General features: G+C 39.0%; 1 protein-coding gene across 7 annotated transcripts in view; it reads right to left on the reverse strand.

Annotated features, from left to right (window-relative positions):
* ACACA (acetyl-CoA carboxylase alpha) overlaps nucleotides 1-17,695 on the reverse strand; it is a 268,158-nt gene that overhangs the window by 148,126 nt on the left and 102,337 nt on the right. For all 7 annotated transcript variants that reach the window (XM_072646950.1, XM_072646948.1, XM_072646949.1 and 4 more), the window contains 5 exons: nucleotides 16,172-16,296; nucleotides 8,266-8,379; nucleotides 6,960-7,073; nucleotides 4,942-5,031; nucleotides 2,418-2,536 (listed from right to left, as the gene is read on the reverse strand). In XM_072646950.1, coding sequence (XP_072503051.1) covers nucleotides 2,418-2,536; nucleotides 4,942-5,031; nucleotides 6,960-7,073; nucleotides 8,266-8,379; nucleotides 16,172-16,296 — 562 coding nt within the window. The remainder of the gene's footprint in view (nucleotides 1-2,417; nucleotides 2,537-4,941; nucleotides 5,032-6,959; nucleotides 7,074-8,265; nucleotides 8,380-16,171; nucleotides 16,297-17,695) is intronic.

Here is a 17,695-nt window from a genome sequence, read left to right on the forward strand (position 1 = left end):
AAACTATGCAACATCTATGGGCTCAGCTCATATACTCTTATACACTAAGAATAAATAGTACAGTTCAACTTTCTAATTTGACAATAAGCTGCAGTTCTTCCTCCAGGTGGCACTGGAATTTTCACCAAAAGAAGGAAGAAATTAGTAGTTCTGCTTCTTGTCAAGTAAATTTTTCATAGAGGGGTGAATATATGTGCCTGTCTTCCTAAGTAGAACTCAGAGGACTGAGAACAAAGTAGGCATTAATAACAACATCCACTTATTTCTGTGGAGATCAAAAATAAGCATCTGACTGCTCTTCCTTGCCCTTTAAAAAGCTTAGGAAAGTCTAAAGGTTTATGTAGTTTTTTTTTCCTCAAAAAAGTAAAACTTAGTTTACAAATCAGTAAAGAAAATCCTAGATTTCTGAAAGTTAGAAACATGTAGCTAGTCTAGCACAGTGCTTCACACATATAAACACTTAAGAAATGATTGCTGAATTAAAACTTTCATTTCTAACAAGTCTTTAAAAAATTTTAATGAAAAATTAAATTAGAAAATTTATAATCATTATCTAACCAAACCATATTTTCAAATGCAACATACCAAAAAAAAAAAAAGGGAAGAAAAAATTTTCCACAGATTCAGAGTTTCTAGCAGTACTATTCTTGTCTATTTCTCTCTACTCTAGGACCATCATTTCAGATATAATGTTCAAGCAAAATACACAAATACAGACAATTTAAACAAACATGTTCATGTGTTGTGTGTGTTTGCACACGTGTGTGCATACACCCACACTACTAAGAAAGGACTACAAGGTATTACAACCATGAAAGCTCAGCAAATGTTAGACTATGTGGATGCACCATGCTCAGCACTGGCAATAATTGGTTTCAGCTTCAAAACCAAAACTAGACTAACCAAGATACCCAACGTAGCTGCATATGACTACAGAATGAAAGATTTCTGAATACTGTGGTTCTCTTCTGAAAAGAAGCAGAATCTCTCGTTTTTCAATTGATCTTTCTTGGCCATACATCCTAAATAAAAGGTTAGAACAGGGAACTCAGAGAAAGGTAGGGGAATGGATGGGAGTGAAGAAATCAGAGGCAACTCTGGAACCATGGGAATATCTGTCCACAAATCACTACTCAACAGGAGAAGTTGCAGTAGAGACCAGGAAGAAAAATAGAATGTATTGAGAATTATAAAAGAACATTGAGTATAGCAGGCAGCTCTATACAATTATTCAAGGAATGCAGGAAACAGAAAGCAGAGCCTCTGTGTGCCATGAAAACTCTGCCCCTTTCTGAAGGACAACCATTCGTTTCTAGAAAATGAGATTCTGAAATCCACAGAGGCAAAAATGTACCAAGAGATGCTGGCTAAATCAGGGATGTATGCCTTTCCCTCCTAGAAATAAGGTATTTCTGAAGCAAAGAAGCAAAAGGATCTTTGGAGACAAAGAAGGGAAGCTGTGCTTTGCTGAAGCGGCTCACACTCCTTTTGTGCCCGGGGCTGGAGCAACAGTGGCATCCAGTGGCCACATAGGAGCAACACAGCTGTCTTTGTCTCTTGGAAGAGGCTCAATTTGCTCTGGGTGAGAGGCAATTAAAAACAAAACCAGTTCAGATGTCTGAAGCTAGGGGCCCCAAAGAAAAAAGACTTTGCCATACAAAGGGGAAGAACTAAAGGCTATATAAAAGTAGAAGGAATGACAGAGGCAAGGTAGAATGGTCATGGTAGATGGCAGAACACAGATGAGACTATTTTAGGTGAAATTATTTTACTTTTGTTGCTAAAAAACTGTTTAAAAAAATGAGGATCTATCATAAAGGAAACATTTCCATTTTAAAGCAAAGGTTAGGGAGAATCACTCCAAAAGTATCTTTTTAATGGTTTTCTAAAGAAGAGCTAGGAAGGAAGTAATAAGTTCTAATTAAAACGTTTCCTGAATTTAATAAATTTGGCTTGGCTTCTAAATTTTCATAAAGCTGATTTCCAAACTGAAGTATGTTTTAAAAGACAGTCTTAATTCTGGTTCTAGATCTGAGAGAAGTTATGCCCTGCCATATCAGTTTCTACCTCAACAAAGAGCAGGAATAGAATTCACCAAATTATTGTCCATATTCCAGATGCAGTTCATACAGCTTTTTATCTCCAGAAAATTGGGAGACCATATCAATAACAGATTAAGACTAGAGCAAGACCAAACTTCTATCTTAATTAGATCATATTTCACCTCTCTTTGGATCAAAGCTTAGAGAAGAAAGGTTCATTGGTTCTTCAGCTGCTCAAATGTGTTCACTGTCTGCTCTATGCTTCTTCCCCAAGAGCACTCATGGATGGACTAGTGCTATCTTACCACAAAACTTCCCCTCCTCCCCTATATCAGCCCCCTGTGGCTTGTGTTTTACATGCAAATTCAACCTTACCTGTTTGGGTGAGACGTGGGCAGCATGAACTGAAACTCTACCACACAAGTATTGTCCTTCAGTTGCCGGTGCTGGACACTGTTGAGTTCATAGGCAATATAGGCCCTTCGCACATATACCTGGTTAAAAAGTAATCCTCAGTTACTCCAGAGCAGTTCATGAGAAAGAAAGGATAGGATATAAGACTGCAATCCATCTTGGAGAGGGAGGAAGGAGGGAGGGGGTAGGAAGAGGGAGAAAATCTAAAACTTATGGAAATGAAGGTTGAAAACTGAAAACAAATAATAAATTTGGGAAAAATAGTTTCTGGTTTGAATCAAAAGAAAGAATGGGAAAAAAAACACAATAGACAGGGAGAGCAAATGCAGAAGAAACAGGCCTTCCACAAGGAAAGGCTTCTGAAAGCCATTCAGATTAAACTTCATTTCATTGACAAAGTTGCAATCTTCCCTCTATAAGCATAGCCCAACTGGAACAAAACTTCTCCTAGCAGACACTCTTAATTGCTAGATAAAACTTCCTTCAAACAATATTATCCTGATGGGAAACTATCCTTCCTGAGCTTTATTTAGTGAAGACATGAACTCTAGAGAGCCTAAAAGAAAAAAAAGGCATAAGAAACACAAGAGGTACAGCCTCAAGACCACCGAGAGCTGGAAGATAAAAATTATTTCCTTCTATCAAAACTTTTGCAACTCTGTTACTCCTTACCCTCCCCCAAAGTCAACTCCCCAGGTTTGGTTATTCATGTCCTTAGACCCCAATGCAAGGAAAATGTGAAAAACATTTTTCAGAGTCACTCAAACACAGCTTAGACTCTAGAGCTAAACAAGAGACTGCATCTCAGCAAGGACTGTCAGTTCAGCCCAAGTCAGCTAGAAGTCAACTTGCCATGCACATAAAATACTGTGTATGAGCCCCTCAATGTGCTATTAGCATGACAGGTACAGAAGCAGTGGTCTTCATAACTGAGGACATGAAAGCATTACAGAAGATTCAGGGAGTTGGTTAGTTTGGTGTGTATTCAAGCAGATTCTATCACAATCTGTACCAGGACTTAAAAACAAAATTTACTAACAACCTTGTGGATCTTTTATAGGTCAAAGAATTCAAACCGAACTACCCCAAATAACTGTTGTCTGAAAAGACAACCATGGTATCAATTCTATCACACTATGTCACCACTAAATCAAAAGTCAACACTCTGTTATAAAATTGTACATATCCTTTGATCTAGCAATACCACAAGGTCTGTACGTCAAAGAGATCAAAGGAAAAGGGAAAAGGACCTATACATACAAAAACATTTATAGCAACTCTTTTTGTAGCAACAAGAAACTGGAAATCGAGGGGATGCCCTTCAATTGGGGAATGGCTAAACAAGTTGTTGGTATATTAATGTTATGGAACAGTACTATACTATAAGAAGTAGTGAGGGAGATAGTTTCCGAAAAACTGGAGAAGACTCATATGAACTGATACAAAGTGAACTGAGCAGAACCAGGAGAACACTGTACAGAGTAACAGAAATATTGTAAGGATGATCATTTGTGAAAGACTTAGCTACTCTAATCAAACAATGATCCAAAACAATTCCGAAGAACACATGATGAAAAATGCTAACTTCCTTAAGACAGAGAACTGATGAACTGTGAGTACAGTTGAATCATTTTTTTCCACTTTATTTTTCTTGCCCTCCCCCACAACACATTAACACAGAAATATGTTTTGCATGACCTCACACATATAATAGATATCATCTCACTTGCCTTCTCAATGGGGAAAAGGGGAGAAGAGCTGGAGGGAGAGAATTTTAACTCAAAATTTTAAGAAGAACGTAAAAAACAAATAATTTTTAAAAATCATCACCTTCACACCCCCTCACATCAATCATCACACCCCCAAGGCAAAGAACTCAGTCACCTTTTTCCCCAGTATTCTTTAGTGGCAGTAAGCAGTGGCTATACTTCAATATTCCTAGGATCTGTGACTTGAACATGATTCAATTTAACAAACAATTATGAAGTGTCTACTATGTGACAGGCACTGTGCCAAGCACTAGGGAATAAAAAGAAAAAAAAAGCAATACCTGCCCTCAAAGAACTGTCTACTGGGGGGGGAAGGGTAGACACAAATATAACATATATAAAGATAAGCAAATTCAAAGCTTATTATACAGAGAAATGTAGGAGGAATTGGGAGAATATAACTAACAAATGAAGAGATCAGAAAAGGGGAAAGGAGTGTTTATTAAACACCTACTGTATACCTGGCACGTAGCCAGGCACTTTACAAGTATTACTGCACTTGATCCTCACAACCACTCTGGGAGGTCAATTCCGTTCCTAGCCTAACTTCAAAGCTGAGCAAACAGGTGAGCAAAGGTTAAGTGCCTTTTCCCAGGTCGTATACCTTGAGGCTATATATATTCCAACCTAAGGAAAGCAATCTATGTGACAGCCAAATAGGGAGAAGAAATCAATTAGACTAGAAAGGTCTTGTCATGTTTACCATGGAAACTTACCTCCAGAGCTGCCATTCTCACTACTTGGTTGCTGTGGTAGAAGAAGTTTGGGAGGACATCAAAAATGGATGTTTCAGACAAGATAAGTTTCTGCAAAATAACAAATATCAAGACAAATTCTATCTACACCATGGAAGGCTGCTAAATAAACCTGCTTCAATGGAAACTACCAAATGTCTGAAGCAAATGGCGAAATCTTACAATGACTTTTTAATTCATCTTCAACCGCTATTTTCTTATAAATTAAGACAAGTTCAGGCATCTTATTCTAATGCAAGTATAATCAGGTTGGAGAATGGCTATAGATTTTGTTACATGAATGTATGGAATATTACTATGCCATAAAAAACTAAAAATATGAAGGATGCAGAAAAGCATGGAAGACTTGATAAACTGAGGCACAATGAAGAAAGAAAATAATAACCATAAAGCCTTAACTCCAAAGAAGATAAGAAAATGTATACTTCTTCCCTTCTCTGCAGAGACTGGGGAAGTTGTAGGAGTGGAATACTGAATATACTGAGACTCAGTTGGTATGTTAGTTAATTTTGCTGAACTGCTTTCCCTTCCTTTTTTTTTTTTTTAAGTCTTTGTTAATAGGAATGGTTCACTAACTGGAAAGAGGGGTTGGGAGTTGAGGTGGAAGAGAAGGAGAAATATATTAGGAAATGAAGGTAACATAAAAGCAAAAGAAAAAAACAACAAAATTTTTGAGTAAAAAAGTCAGTCATGTTAAAAAGTGGAATCAGTGTACCTCAGCTCTTATAGGTCCTTCCATGCTGCTCTGCTACCAGAGCAGTCAAAAACCTCTTCACCCTACAGCCAACCTGGTGATGACCTTTCTGAACAAACTGGGCCTATCAGACAAAATGTATGGCACATCATTTAGTTTGACCTTCCCCTCTTTCAACCAAAACTCATGCCCTTACCTCATTAGGTGAGGGGGGGAGGGGGCACTGTGTGTGAGGTGCAGTCTGTCAACCCTTCACCTAACTTCCTAGCCTAAGCTACAGCTGAAATAGGTAAGGATGGACATCATCAGCTGAATCCTCTAATTCCTTGAACTACTTGTGGACACAAATCACAACTGCCTTCTGCTCTGACTTATGAAATTTGGTAACTGGTCAGTACAAGAAGGGTTACATAGCAATAGTCTAAGCCTGATCATTCCTAATCAGCAACAGAATAATATAATGGAAAAAAGACTGGAGTGGGAGCTGAGAGACCTGAAGATTCTAGTCTCAATTCTACCTACATGACTTTGGAGAAACAGTTCAACTAAATAAATTCTCTGGTACCTTCTAGCTATGAAATGAAATTCTATGAATCAACAGCCCTACCTCAATTATTAAATCCTGCTTTATGGTTCCAGTATGAAGAACACTGTAATTTTTGCATTCCTGATGTTCAACTCTGTCTACAAGGGTCAATGGATCCTACACGACATCAACTTTTGGTTTTCCCAAAAGGGAATCTTTCAAACCACCATAGAAGCTATAAAGGTTATCTAGGGCCGGTCCATACTAATAACAACAACAACATCTTCCCCAATTGGAAAAACACAAAGTTGTCACCAAGAATATATTCTAAGTTCAGAAATAAAGAGTCAAGATGTGTCCAATTAAACTGATAAAATAAGCCCAATGACTTTTCAATGCCTAGAAAAAAGAAAAGTTGTTCCTCCTAGTACTTGAAATTTCAGGCGATGTTCTCCCTTTTCCCTAGAGGTACTATGTGTGGCGATAGGAAAGTATCATCCATCTACTACACCTGAACTAGCATCACAAATCAATCTGAACTGCCAATGAAAGCTGACTTTGGAAGCATTCCAATAGAACACTTCTAAAAAGACAGATATTGTCTAATGTAAAGCCAAGACTAAAAGAATTTCACTGGGAAGTTCATTTGTAGCTATGCAACTTTTTAGAGGACAACACAGTTAATGTTGGAGAACCTAAAGAATTGTATGAAGTTTAGAGGTAAAGGGGGGCAAAACAATAGAAAAGGTCTACATGTACCTGTAGGTTCTCAATGCAAAACTGATGTCCATACATGTCAATAGCGGAGAGGAAAATAGACTCTACTTGGTTATGGCGAAGTTCATAGGATGGTAAATGGGAGGCAATAAGAACCTGGAGTGAGAAAATAAGGAAGCGTAAGTTCTAGAGTCATCGTTTTGGTCACCTATTAGACAACCCTAATGCAAAGATAATAAATACAAACCTGTAAGTGTACCACATCAAAATCTAACAGAGGCCAAGTAAAGCAATTCTAAATCGCACAACATAAAAATCGATGCCACCAAATGCTGAATCTCAGTTGCCTCTGACCATGATTTTTGTTGTGGGCAATTCCCCAATGGGAGGGAAACCGCTTCAATCAAGTTCCATCAGTGCATGTGATTTACCATTGCAAAGCAAAGCTACTAGTGCTGAGACTGCATGAGTAGCTATTAATTGGAAATCGAGGTTGGCAGTGAGCAGCTGTGGGGATGGCACAGTGATGGCAGTAAAGCCAGGCTTTTGCAGCTCTGTAGTAGACACACCAGGAAAAGCTGTCCCAACAGCTCCAGGGACTCAATACTGAGGAGACAGCATCAAGAAGCAACAGCAAGGTATATGAGGGGCAGAGAAAAGAAAAGCAGTGTCACAAACAAACAGCGCCACGGCAGGACTTGAATACCCTCAGCAGGTCACTGAGAGGTTCAATAACTCTGAGCAGTTCAGTGACATGGACACAATTCTAGGGAAAGCAGAAGGTCACTGAATGACTTCAAATGCTGTTTCACTCTCAGCGACCAGGCACAAAAACACAAAGGGGGGCTCAGACACCCACCTCCCTGCAGAAACCTTTTGGAATGGAAATTAAGACGGCAGGAGAAGCTGACTAGACTTCTCTGGGGCTGCTCTGATTTGTGTGATTCACATCATTATCTTTCTGCTTTCCACACTTGAAAACTAAGTTCATATGAAAAGATCATCCCTTTTTAAGCTCCCTTTGAGAATTCTGAAATGGGAGTCTATTTTTCTCCCTTGGTCTCCCTTTCTTCATCACAACCAGCTTGGCCATCATAGCAATGTTCAGTCAGTAGCATGGGGCATGCCACCAGGACTTATGTTGGCAGAAGGGTATCTGATTAGAAGGACTCAATGTTAATCTTTAAAGAGCACACACAACATGGAAACATTTGTTCAAAGGTAATGAAACACGCATAGAGAATTGCATGACCTTTGCAAGAGGACTGAATGTAAAAGCTTATCGGGTCTAGAAATCTCAGCCTAAGGACAACAGCCTTTCCTCCCAGTAACCAGTGACTGTCCTTACCTGCCGGGCTCGAAGTGCCACTTTGGCATTTGTGGTTTTGCTGAGCTGAGTCAGCTCGGTAAGGATGTTCAGCAGCTCATCAGTGAGGGTAGGATCCCGGCCACACAACTGATCCTAATTTTTGTGGGGGGAAAAAAGACAACACATAAATGAATTGGACTTTAGCTCACCTTCCAACCCCCTTGTTCCACTTCAAAGGAAATACAATTGAGTTAGTAAGGACACACAAACTCCCTCTTTTCTATTCCTAACAACATGGTTAAGGGGATCCCAAAGGAAAGCAAAGAGGGAGGAGAGGGAGCCAGCAGTCCCAACTCATTCACCAGCATCCTTAATACATTTCTTTAGAGCATGGCCCTAGACTTTTAACATGCAAAAGGAATCATCAGAGACTAACAAGGAGGTACATGGGAATTCTGTGTAAGAAACAGCAGATGGTGCCTCAAAGTTTTAAGAGGTTTTAAATATGTGGGGTCTAAAAGGGCCTTCATGTGCCCTCCCCCATCTTAGGAGAAAGGCAGCATAAAGGGAAAGGAATGGCTCCTGGTAATGTGCATTCTCTGCAACCAAATGTTCTGCCTCCCAGGAAAAGGGAAAAACAGGCGCACAAGAGCTAATTATTCATTTGTAAATATGCACACAAATAAAAATCTCATCACTAAGCTCCCTTTCTCCTTAGCAATTATATTCAGCATTTATCTTCCCTCAGATCCAAGAACCACCCCATTATCTCTGAATGGACAATCTTATCTAAATTCCAGGTAAAACAAGCTCTCAACAGAAGCCCAGAGTTGGAATGGTCTGGTAGCCTAGTCTCTATCTTACCTTTTCTAAAAAGGAAAAAAAAGGCATGAAATTCTCAAATATCTATTCAACTGAATGATGATATATTGTGTGGCAAAGAGATTTCTCCTGGACTCCAGCTGGAAATGAGTTTATTTCCCAAATTTATAGATTTCCCACATAACTTCCTCCAGACCAATATAACTGCAGTTCCTAAGTATCTTTGACCTTTCTGAATGTTACTAGACCATGGGGCAGTGTTGCTCCAAATTATACATACATGTATGCACTTCCCTTTTCTGGGTGTTGAAACAGTTATCCAAGATGTCAGTACTCCTTTGTTTCCACATTACTATATTAGGCAGAAGAAGTGGTGTTCCCAATGAGGATTCTTGTAGCTATACAATCTTCTCTCTCCCTTGATCAGTCCTCTTCTTGAAGCATCTTTGTTTCACACTAAACCATCCCCATCTCAGGAGTACTCCTGACAGTCCGTTGCCATAGCAGTGCAAATAAATGCTTAGGAAATGTGGCTTTAGGGGAGCACACATATTTACCATACAGCTCCCTTCCTAGGTTTCCTAGTATCTTCCAAGTCATTAAGACTAAGTTTGGGGAACACCTCAACCCCATTATACACAATGAGATAGAGGGACTAAGGTGAGCCTTCTTTCAAACAATTTCCCCAACTCACTGTCCAGGTTAGCTCAGAAGGACTCCACAAAACATATTAGGAGAATTTTACTTAAATGGCTATCAGACATCTTAAGCACCTATTTGCCAATTCTTTGAGCAGCTAGCTGGCATTCTTTTCCTTCTTATCTGTGTCCACTTATCTAGATTAGAAGAAAACACTCTAAAAAGGAATAAAACTCAACAGATGGCCTCAAATTTCTATCTATCTCAAAATTATAAGAGCAAAGTGGGAGAAAATGTAACTGCTTCTTTTCCACTAGTCTGATGATCAGAGTAGAATTTCTGGGGAACATGTAAGATAGCTAAAGAGAAGTATGTAAGTGGGCAGGAAGGTAAGCACGGAGATAGCACAATAGGTGTACGCACCAAAAAATGGGTCTGTGTCACCCAAATTTCCTTTTCACTCATTATTTACAATAGACCAAACACACCTCCCCACAATCCAGACAATACCAACCACTAAGCCCATCTGCCACCATGAGACTCCTCTAATGTCTAAAAGGTTCATATAATACTCCTAAAAATCTACACTCAGGCAACCAGATTCTTCCTTAGAGATAAATGTAATAATCTCAAGGATGAAAGAAAGAAACATTTATATAGGGCCTGTTATGTGCCAGACACTAGGCTCAGCACTTTACAAACGTTCTCTCATTTGATCCTCACAACAACCCCAGGAGAAATAGGTACTATTATTACCCTCATTTTTACAGCTGAGGAAACTGAGGCAGAAAGAAGTTAAGTGACTTGACCTGGGTCACACAACTGATAAGTTTCTGAGGCTAGATTTGAACTAATTCCTTCCAAACTCCAGGCTCAGCAATCTATCCACTGTACTACTAAGATGACTCAGAAAACCTTATGAGTGATACAAAATAAGTTTCCCTTTCAGAAAAGCCAGCTTTAAAATTTTAAATTAAAATTGCAAATAAGGAAACATGGACAACTTAAGTTCAGAAATGTGTTGAGGTCCATTTTCTTTTTCCTTATTTTTTCTATATGCTGAAGAAATGAGATCACAAGAGACAGAATGTGAACTACAGGAATTCGAAAAATGAAGAATGAAATGAGCGCTCTTCTCTTATCACTGGCTGAAGATTTTCCTGATTCTCTTATAGTAAAATCTAGAGATGGACCTTTCTAAAGTGAACAGAGACAAAAACCCCAGCTTTTCCTGACCTAGGAAAACCATGGTCTTCAAAACCCAAAATAGTATTTTCTCACTAATCCTCACTGCCAAAAAGAACTGCAGACTATCCAACCATTTCACCCTTGCAAGCAGCAAAATTTGATAAAAAGAGCAAGTGTCTTCCCTTGGCAAAGTAGGCAGGCATAGAAGACAGTGTATGAGAACCTGAGTAAAGGACTAAACATTGCTAGGCCAGTCCAGTCACACCTGCCAGTTAACCAGCTCTGAAATGGACAATCTTGACTAAAGTCTCTGGTCCTTGATCCTGAGTATCTGGAGAGTATATCACCACCATTCCCTGGTGCGACATTTCAGCATCAAGATGAGACAGCGTCACCCGACAGTGGCCAAGTGAAGAGATTCCTCTGGACAAAGATATATATGATAAGGGAGTCTACTTACTTGTTTTGGGACAACAGGTCACTTGAATACATCTGCAGGCCAAAGTGAAAATTGTTATTCAACAAGGGCACAATACAGTTATATCTTGTTTTTCTCCTTGATCTGGATAGTGATTAACTACAGGGCACTGCTCTACTCAGGTCTGCAGAAATCTAACAAGCGTGCTAAGTGCAGCCTCAAGCCTGAGTGAAGCCACTGCTTCCAGAAGAGCCCAATGCAGCAATCTTTTTTAATGTGCACATCTTGGGTAGCAGATGCAAAAATGGAAATCATTTTAGGATTCAGAAAAATACGACCTAGTAAAGAATGCCTTCAAGACAAGTTACTGCTCACTCAACAGATGTACCATTCCCAATCCAAGTGATAAAGTGATAGCTTGACAACACCAAGCAAAGCTAACAGGACAATCTCTGTGTCTCCCACTGTTTTGCTGCCCAAAGATCACTGGAAGAGTTTTAGAGGCAGCTGGTGGGACAGTGGACAGAGCAGGAAGACATGACTTCAAATCTGGCTTCAGACACATAGTAGCTATATACCTGGGCAAGGCACTTACCCTGTCTGTCTCAGTTTCCTTAACTGTAAAATGGGAATAATAAAAATACCACCTATCTCCAATGTGAACTATCATCATCATGATTGTTACTATCACTATTATTATAGTTTTTTAAATTACTTAGCTTCTTGAAGAAAAACTGTTTGCAGAGTCAGGTTAAGAACTGCTGACTGATCAGCACATGTCTGAAGCAAAACCTCTGAGAGGGAGGAAAACTATTGGTCAGCAATCCAAATGCTTCCAGGTGAAGTCAGAAGGTTAAAGTTACATGGCATAAGCCAGAAGCTGTGCATTTCACAGCCCTTCCCTGCATGTGGCACACTAAGATTTGAAGGAGAAAAACCAGTCAACACAGATATAGTAGCCATGTTTACTCTATTAGCTAGACTCAGAATGAGAATGCCCCATGCCTTTTTGCCTACTTTTTATATGCAACTTTGCCGAGCTGCTATTGCAAAGATGTTCCCTACCTTCACCCTCCCAAGTTGCCTAACTAGGCCAAACAGCCCTCAGAGGACTAGATCACTTGCCTATGTTGCCTTGATATCTCTACTATGGACATTACCTAAAAGTTTGAGGCTCTAGGCTTTTTCCCATAAGCTCAAGTATAAGGAAGAAGAAACACTTTTTGAATAAATGTAATGATGGCCTTGCAGACTTGTGGTCTTCAGGGGCAGTAAAATATTTCTAGCTAATGGTGCTCGAAGGAAATTTGACAGGGACAGACATCAAGCATCTTGCTCAGTACCTTGCCTTCTGGCTAGGGAGAAAGATTAGGAGATGTACATCAGCTGAACTTGCTTAGGAGTCACTGAATACCACCAGACAGGACTATGCCAATGCCAGGAGGCATCTTCACAATGGGGCAGCTCTACAGTCCCACTATAGTGATCCCCAGAAATCCTCAGAGAGTAAGCTACATGCAGCTGATTTCCTTGATCCCTCCCTTTAGGCCCTAAAGCCCCAGAAGTCATCTAGCACAGCAAAGCACACCATCAACATCACTGCTCCTGGAAAGCAGAGACTGGGTACACAGTACACCCATCAATCAGAAAGCAAAGGCAACAGAAGCAGCAAAGAAAAGGAAACCAACAGAGAATATAGGCCTGAGGGAATTCATAGGCTGGTTCAAAATGCCATCATATTCAGGTGATGTCTGTTACAAGACAGAAAAGACAATAAGAACAGAGGAATGTTTACAACTACAGCTATCAGTAGATGCATAGGCAGAGATGTCTGTGCTTTCTAAAAGAGTAAAAGAAGATCAGCAGACTCTAGCACCCAGTGTGTCAGGAATATTTTTCAAAGTATTCGTTCATCCCTGCTCTGTATGCCCATGGCCTTGAGTTTAAAGTCACATGACTTCACCTCTCATTTTCCAAATCTTCAAGATGGGAGTGAGAACAACTGATATTTCAAAAGCACTTTAATGATGAAGAACCCTACAGATCCACCTTATGATTACTAATCTTAAATTCTGTTTAAATGGAGATTAAAAAAATACAATGAAAATGGCAAATGAAGAACAAGATGGCTTGGCCTTTCCCTCGTTGATTTTCTGTCTTCCTCCCCTTCTCTCTCTCGCCCATCCCCCCAGACCCAAATACTAGAAGATGACTCTATTTCAAAAAGGGTTTGGTTTACTAGGAAAAAAAGTTTCAGTCTCATATATGCAAGTGAGAAACACATCAGGACAACAAGAGGGAAAATTCCAAGAACAGGAGCAAGTCAGAGCTCCACTGGCTTTTGCCTGTCCTGACGGGCAAGAGCAAAAAGCCGAGCTTCAAACCAGCTCTCTGACAGGGCCCAACGTCTCTCTGCAGCACCCCCCGTGTAATTACACACTTGAGTGACTGGACTCTGAAGAAAATTGAAGGCCTGAGCTCCGAACAGCTGCCATTTTCTCTCTCCATCACACCAACGTGATTACTTGAGAAATGAACAGCCCCGGCTCAAAGCTACTCCAGAATTCTCAGAGGAAATATGGCTCCGTGTTCCAATAATGAGATTCTTAAGGCAAGCGTTACTTACAATCACTCCGCAAAAGGAGTGAGCCAGGCCCCTATATCTTACAAATTAGAATTTAAGAAACCCAGCGACAGTCTTGGGCGATCATTACTCTTCTGCTGCTCCAAGGGTTCTGGGCTTGGGTCTATTTTTAGTGCAGAAAGCTGTTATGTCCTTAAAAAAAATAATCATAATAAAATGGAAGGCTCCCATAATTAGCTTCCTTTGAAGCCAAATCCCCCTCTGTTTTCAATCCAAATAAACTGATTTCCAACTTCCTTTTCCTCCCAATCACCACCAATTTCCTACTATAAAGTCCACTGGTTTCTTCTAAAAGTAACACTCAGTTCCTTGAACATTTCAATAGCTAAACTTCCTTTAAGATAAATTCAAAAAGTTTCTGTTCATCTAGTTCTTGAAATCTATTGCTTAGGTAAGTTAAAAAATATTAAAAAATTGAGCATGGATTTTTTTTTTCATTCACATCCATTTCCCCATTAACCTATCTCCCAATCACTCCAGGAAGTCAAAGGAAAACAAACACATTTGCAATTTGGTATTACATAAAATTAGCCATCCTAAAAATCTGGTCTTCTCCATTGAGCAAGCCAGGTAGGCGATGGAATAAGTTGATCTGAATATTAGCCAAGAAAGCAGCTCTGTCCTGGGTAGGAGGAAAAATGAAGTGGAACTAAAGTTTGCCTTCATTGTAAAATAGAAAATAAAAATGGTGGTGAAAATTTTCTAGCATAGAAATGAATACTGTCAGGAGAATCTCCCTGCAGAGTAAAAACATGGCTGCCAGTATGCCAAATTCCATGGAAGGACATTGAAGAGTCACTTCCAGAGAACGAGAAATTATTATTGTTCCATATTGTAGGGAAACATGCCAGATACTATACAAACTAGTCGGGAATATGATGGGAATATTGTTTTCTAAAGCCCATTTCAAGTTCAGGCAATATCTAAGACTAAAGAATGAAAGGAAAGAACTCTTGAAAACAGTTTCCAAAATTCACAAGGCCTGCAACAAGTCTGGCAGATCATTTGATTTTCATAAGCCTTCTCTGTATCAAACAGGAGTTTCTCCTCTCCTACTGACTCTACTACTAACTTAGGTAATAAAGACAAAAATATAGAATCTTCCAAAGATTAATGAAAAGGATACTCAGGCCCTGAGAAAGTAAGTACATGCTTTGTTGGACTAAATTATTGAGTTTCTCCAATACAAAACTTAAATGTCCATGAAAACACAAGGAGAATATAGTAAAAGCAGAGGGGAACACTAATTAGTTTCCTTAAGGCTAGAAGCATATGATTATTTCGTGGCTAGACCAAGTCTCAAAAAATGTTTCACCACAATCTGGAGACAAGGATGAAAAAAGTTTATAGCACATTATAAAACATAAGAAAATTTTAACATCTCAACTATCTTCTAAAAATGCAAACTCTTCCATGCTTTTCTCTTGTCACCTCACTTCAAAGTTCAGAATCAGTACCCCAAAACCTACCAACCTAGGAAGGATACCAAGCCAATTCTACCAGCAAAACCATTACTTGCTTGTTCATAAATAATAGTCATTAACTGATGAAACTCAGTAAACACTATCTTCACACGAAGAATAAAGATCAACAAAAAACATCCAAAATCCCCAACTTAGTTGTATTTGCAAGGAAATAGCATAATGAACTGGGAACAGTCCAGATAAAAAGTCAAAAAAGCTGGGTTCTCATCCTAGCTGTGTCACAAACCAAACGTATGGACTTCAAACAAGTCATTTCACCTCTATAATAACAGAAACAATTAACTCCTGCTTACACAGCACTCTGCAAAATGCTTCACAAACATTATCTCATTTGATCACCACAAGTGTTATTATTAATGTCGTTTCAGAGAAGAACTGAGGTTTCAGGAAGTTAAATGACATGTCCAGAGTCACAGAGTTCCTATGTGTTTTCAGGTTGGATAAAAAAGTGCTCCACCCGCTTTATCATGATACCTCTAGTCTGCAGTTACTTCCTACACAAAAGGGCAAGTCTAGATAATTTCAATGTTCCTGCTTTAACAACAATCCTTTTCTTGTCAGAACTGCATTTAAATCAAAGATAGAAGAGATGTCAACCTCTAAGGGAAAGGGTGAGGTGCATAGACACCAAAGCCTAATACAACCAGTCAAAAGAAGACAGCACCTTTTTCTCCAAACCCAGCCAGCAAAGGCAAGAAACTCCCTTTATTTAATCAACCACCCATTGAAATGCTGAGGGACTGAACTCACAATAAGCATAGTGACCAGAAGGTTCTTCTTGGTAACTTGAGCATGGGAGAAGATATAATTCAGCACAGTGTTCATATCACTTTTATTCTCTTCCCGGAGGGCGAAGACACACTTATCGTAGTGACCTGCAAGAAAACCAAGCAGGAACCCATCTCATTCTAGCTATGTGGATTCATACTCAAACATATTTTCACATTCCACATTTCACCAGGGAAGGGGAAAGAGAGGATTTATTATTAAGCCTAAATCCTAATGCTCCTTTCAGCTCTGAACCTGTGATGCTGTGAAAGGCAGCTGAATATCATAGCTTTTCCTAAACCCTCTCTTCCTTCTTCACCATAAAGAACATCACATATTCCAACTTATTAAAATTTTAAATAGTCTGCATAGCATTTGAAGCTAATGAGGAAAAGATATATACTAAAAATGCTGCATATTTACAAAAGAAAAATTGAAACTTACTTGTTGATAATAAAGGGAGAGAACAGCAACAGGTTCAAAAAAAGTATATTCCTAAGAAATCTACAAAAAACTTTTTCCATTGTGTTAAAATATTTTAATTCAGGGAAAACCATTCATTGCAATAGGGTAAGGATCTAAATACCTATTTTCCAAAGCTATGTTCTGTACTGTTAACTCAAAAATATTAGGTGTTTATTTGTTTCCCCATTGAAAGCTGTCTCTGCCTCCTAGAATCATCATTTTCCCCTCCTTAAAAAAATTACTAGAACACTGAATTAGAATTTCAAAGCCAAATTAAGAAAAATCTGGGATTTAGCCAAAAGGTCTATGAAGAGTATAAGAGTCATGTATATTTCCTTGGATTGTCCCAAGGAAGACTGTGCTGTAGGGAAGGTGTACTTTACAACAGGAGCCTAATTTTCAGATTTGTTTTCATAATACCACAGACAGCATGCTAGCCACATTTAAGTCTTAGGCTGTAAGAGCTGGTTGATGCTTTGGTCTATTTTGTCTAATTGTATTTGTCTACTACAAGAGGCAGTTTTGGGGAGGGAGGATGTTATGAAGGAGGGAGAAAAGGAAAAGGTAATTGGGAAATGACAGTGATATTTTTTTAAAGCAGCAACAAAACTTTTTTTAGCTAAATTTTCTAGAAGATTGGGTACACGTCAAAACTTCCAAAATAAATTTAGATATGAACAAAAATAAGTTAATATCTGAATATCCTCAAGGACAAGGAATTTCCCATTCAATAACAAACCCAAAGAGAATGTAAGCTTCTTTGATGCTGATTTTTTTTTTTAAATCCTTGACACCTATCATAGCACCTTGCACAGAAGTTGTTGAATTTCAAAGACAATCTGAGATCATTATATAAAACGCTAGGCAATTTATGGATATATGGCTATGCCAATTTCCAACTGTCTCCTCTTAAAAATAAATGGCACTACCAATAAATAAAGTCTATTTGAAATAGGTCATCTTCAAGAAATTCACATCTCAACCTCCTCTGCTGCTGTGTACCATGGCAAGAGAAGATAATCTGTCTAGAACATTAGGAAC

This window comes from Notamacropus eugenii, chromosome 2, assembly GCF_028372415.1.
Source record: "Notamacropus eugenii isolate mMacEug1 chromosome 2, mMacEug1.pri_v2, whole genome shotgun sequence".
NCBI lineage: Eukaryota > Metazoa > Chordata > Mammalia > Diprotodontia > Macropodidae > Notamacropus > Notamacropus eugenii.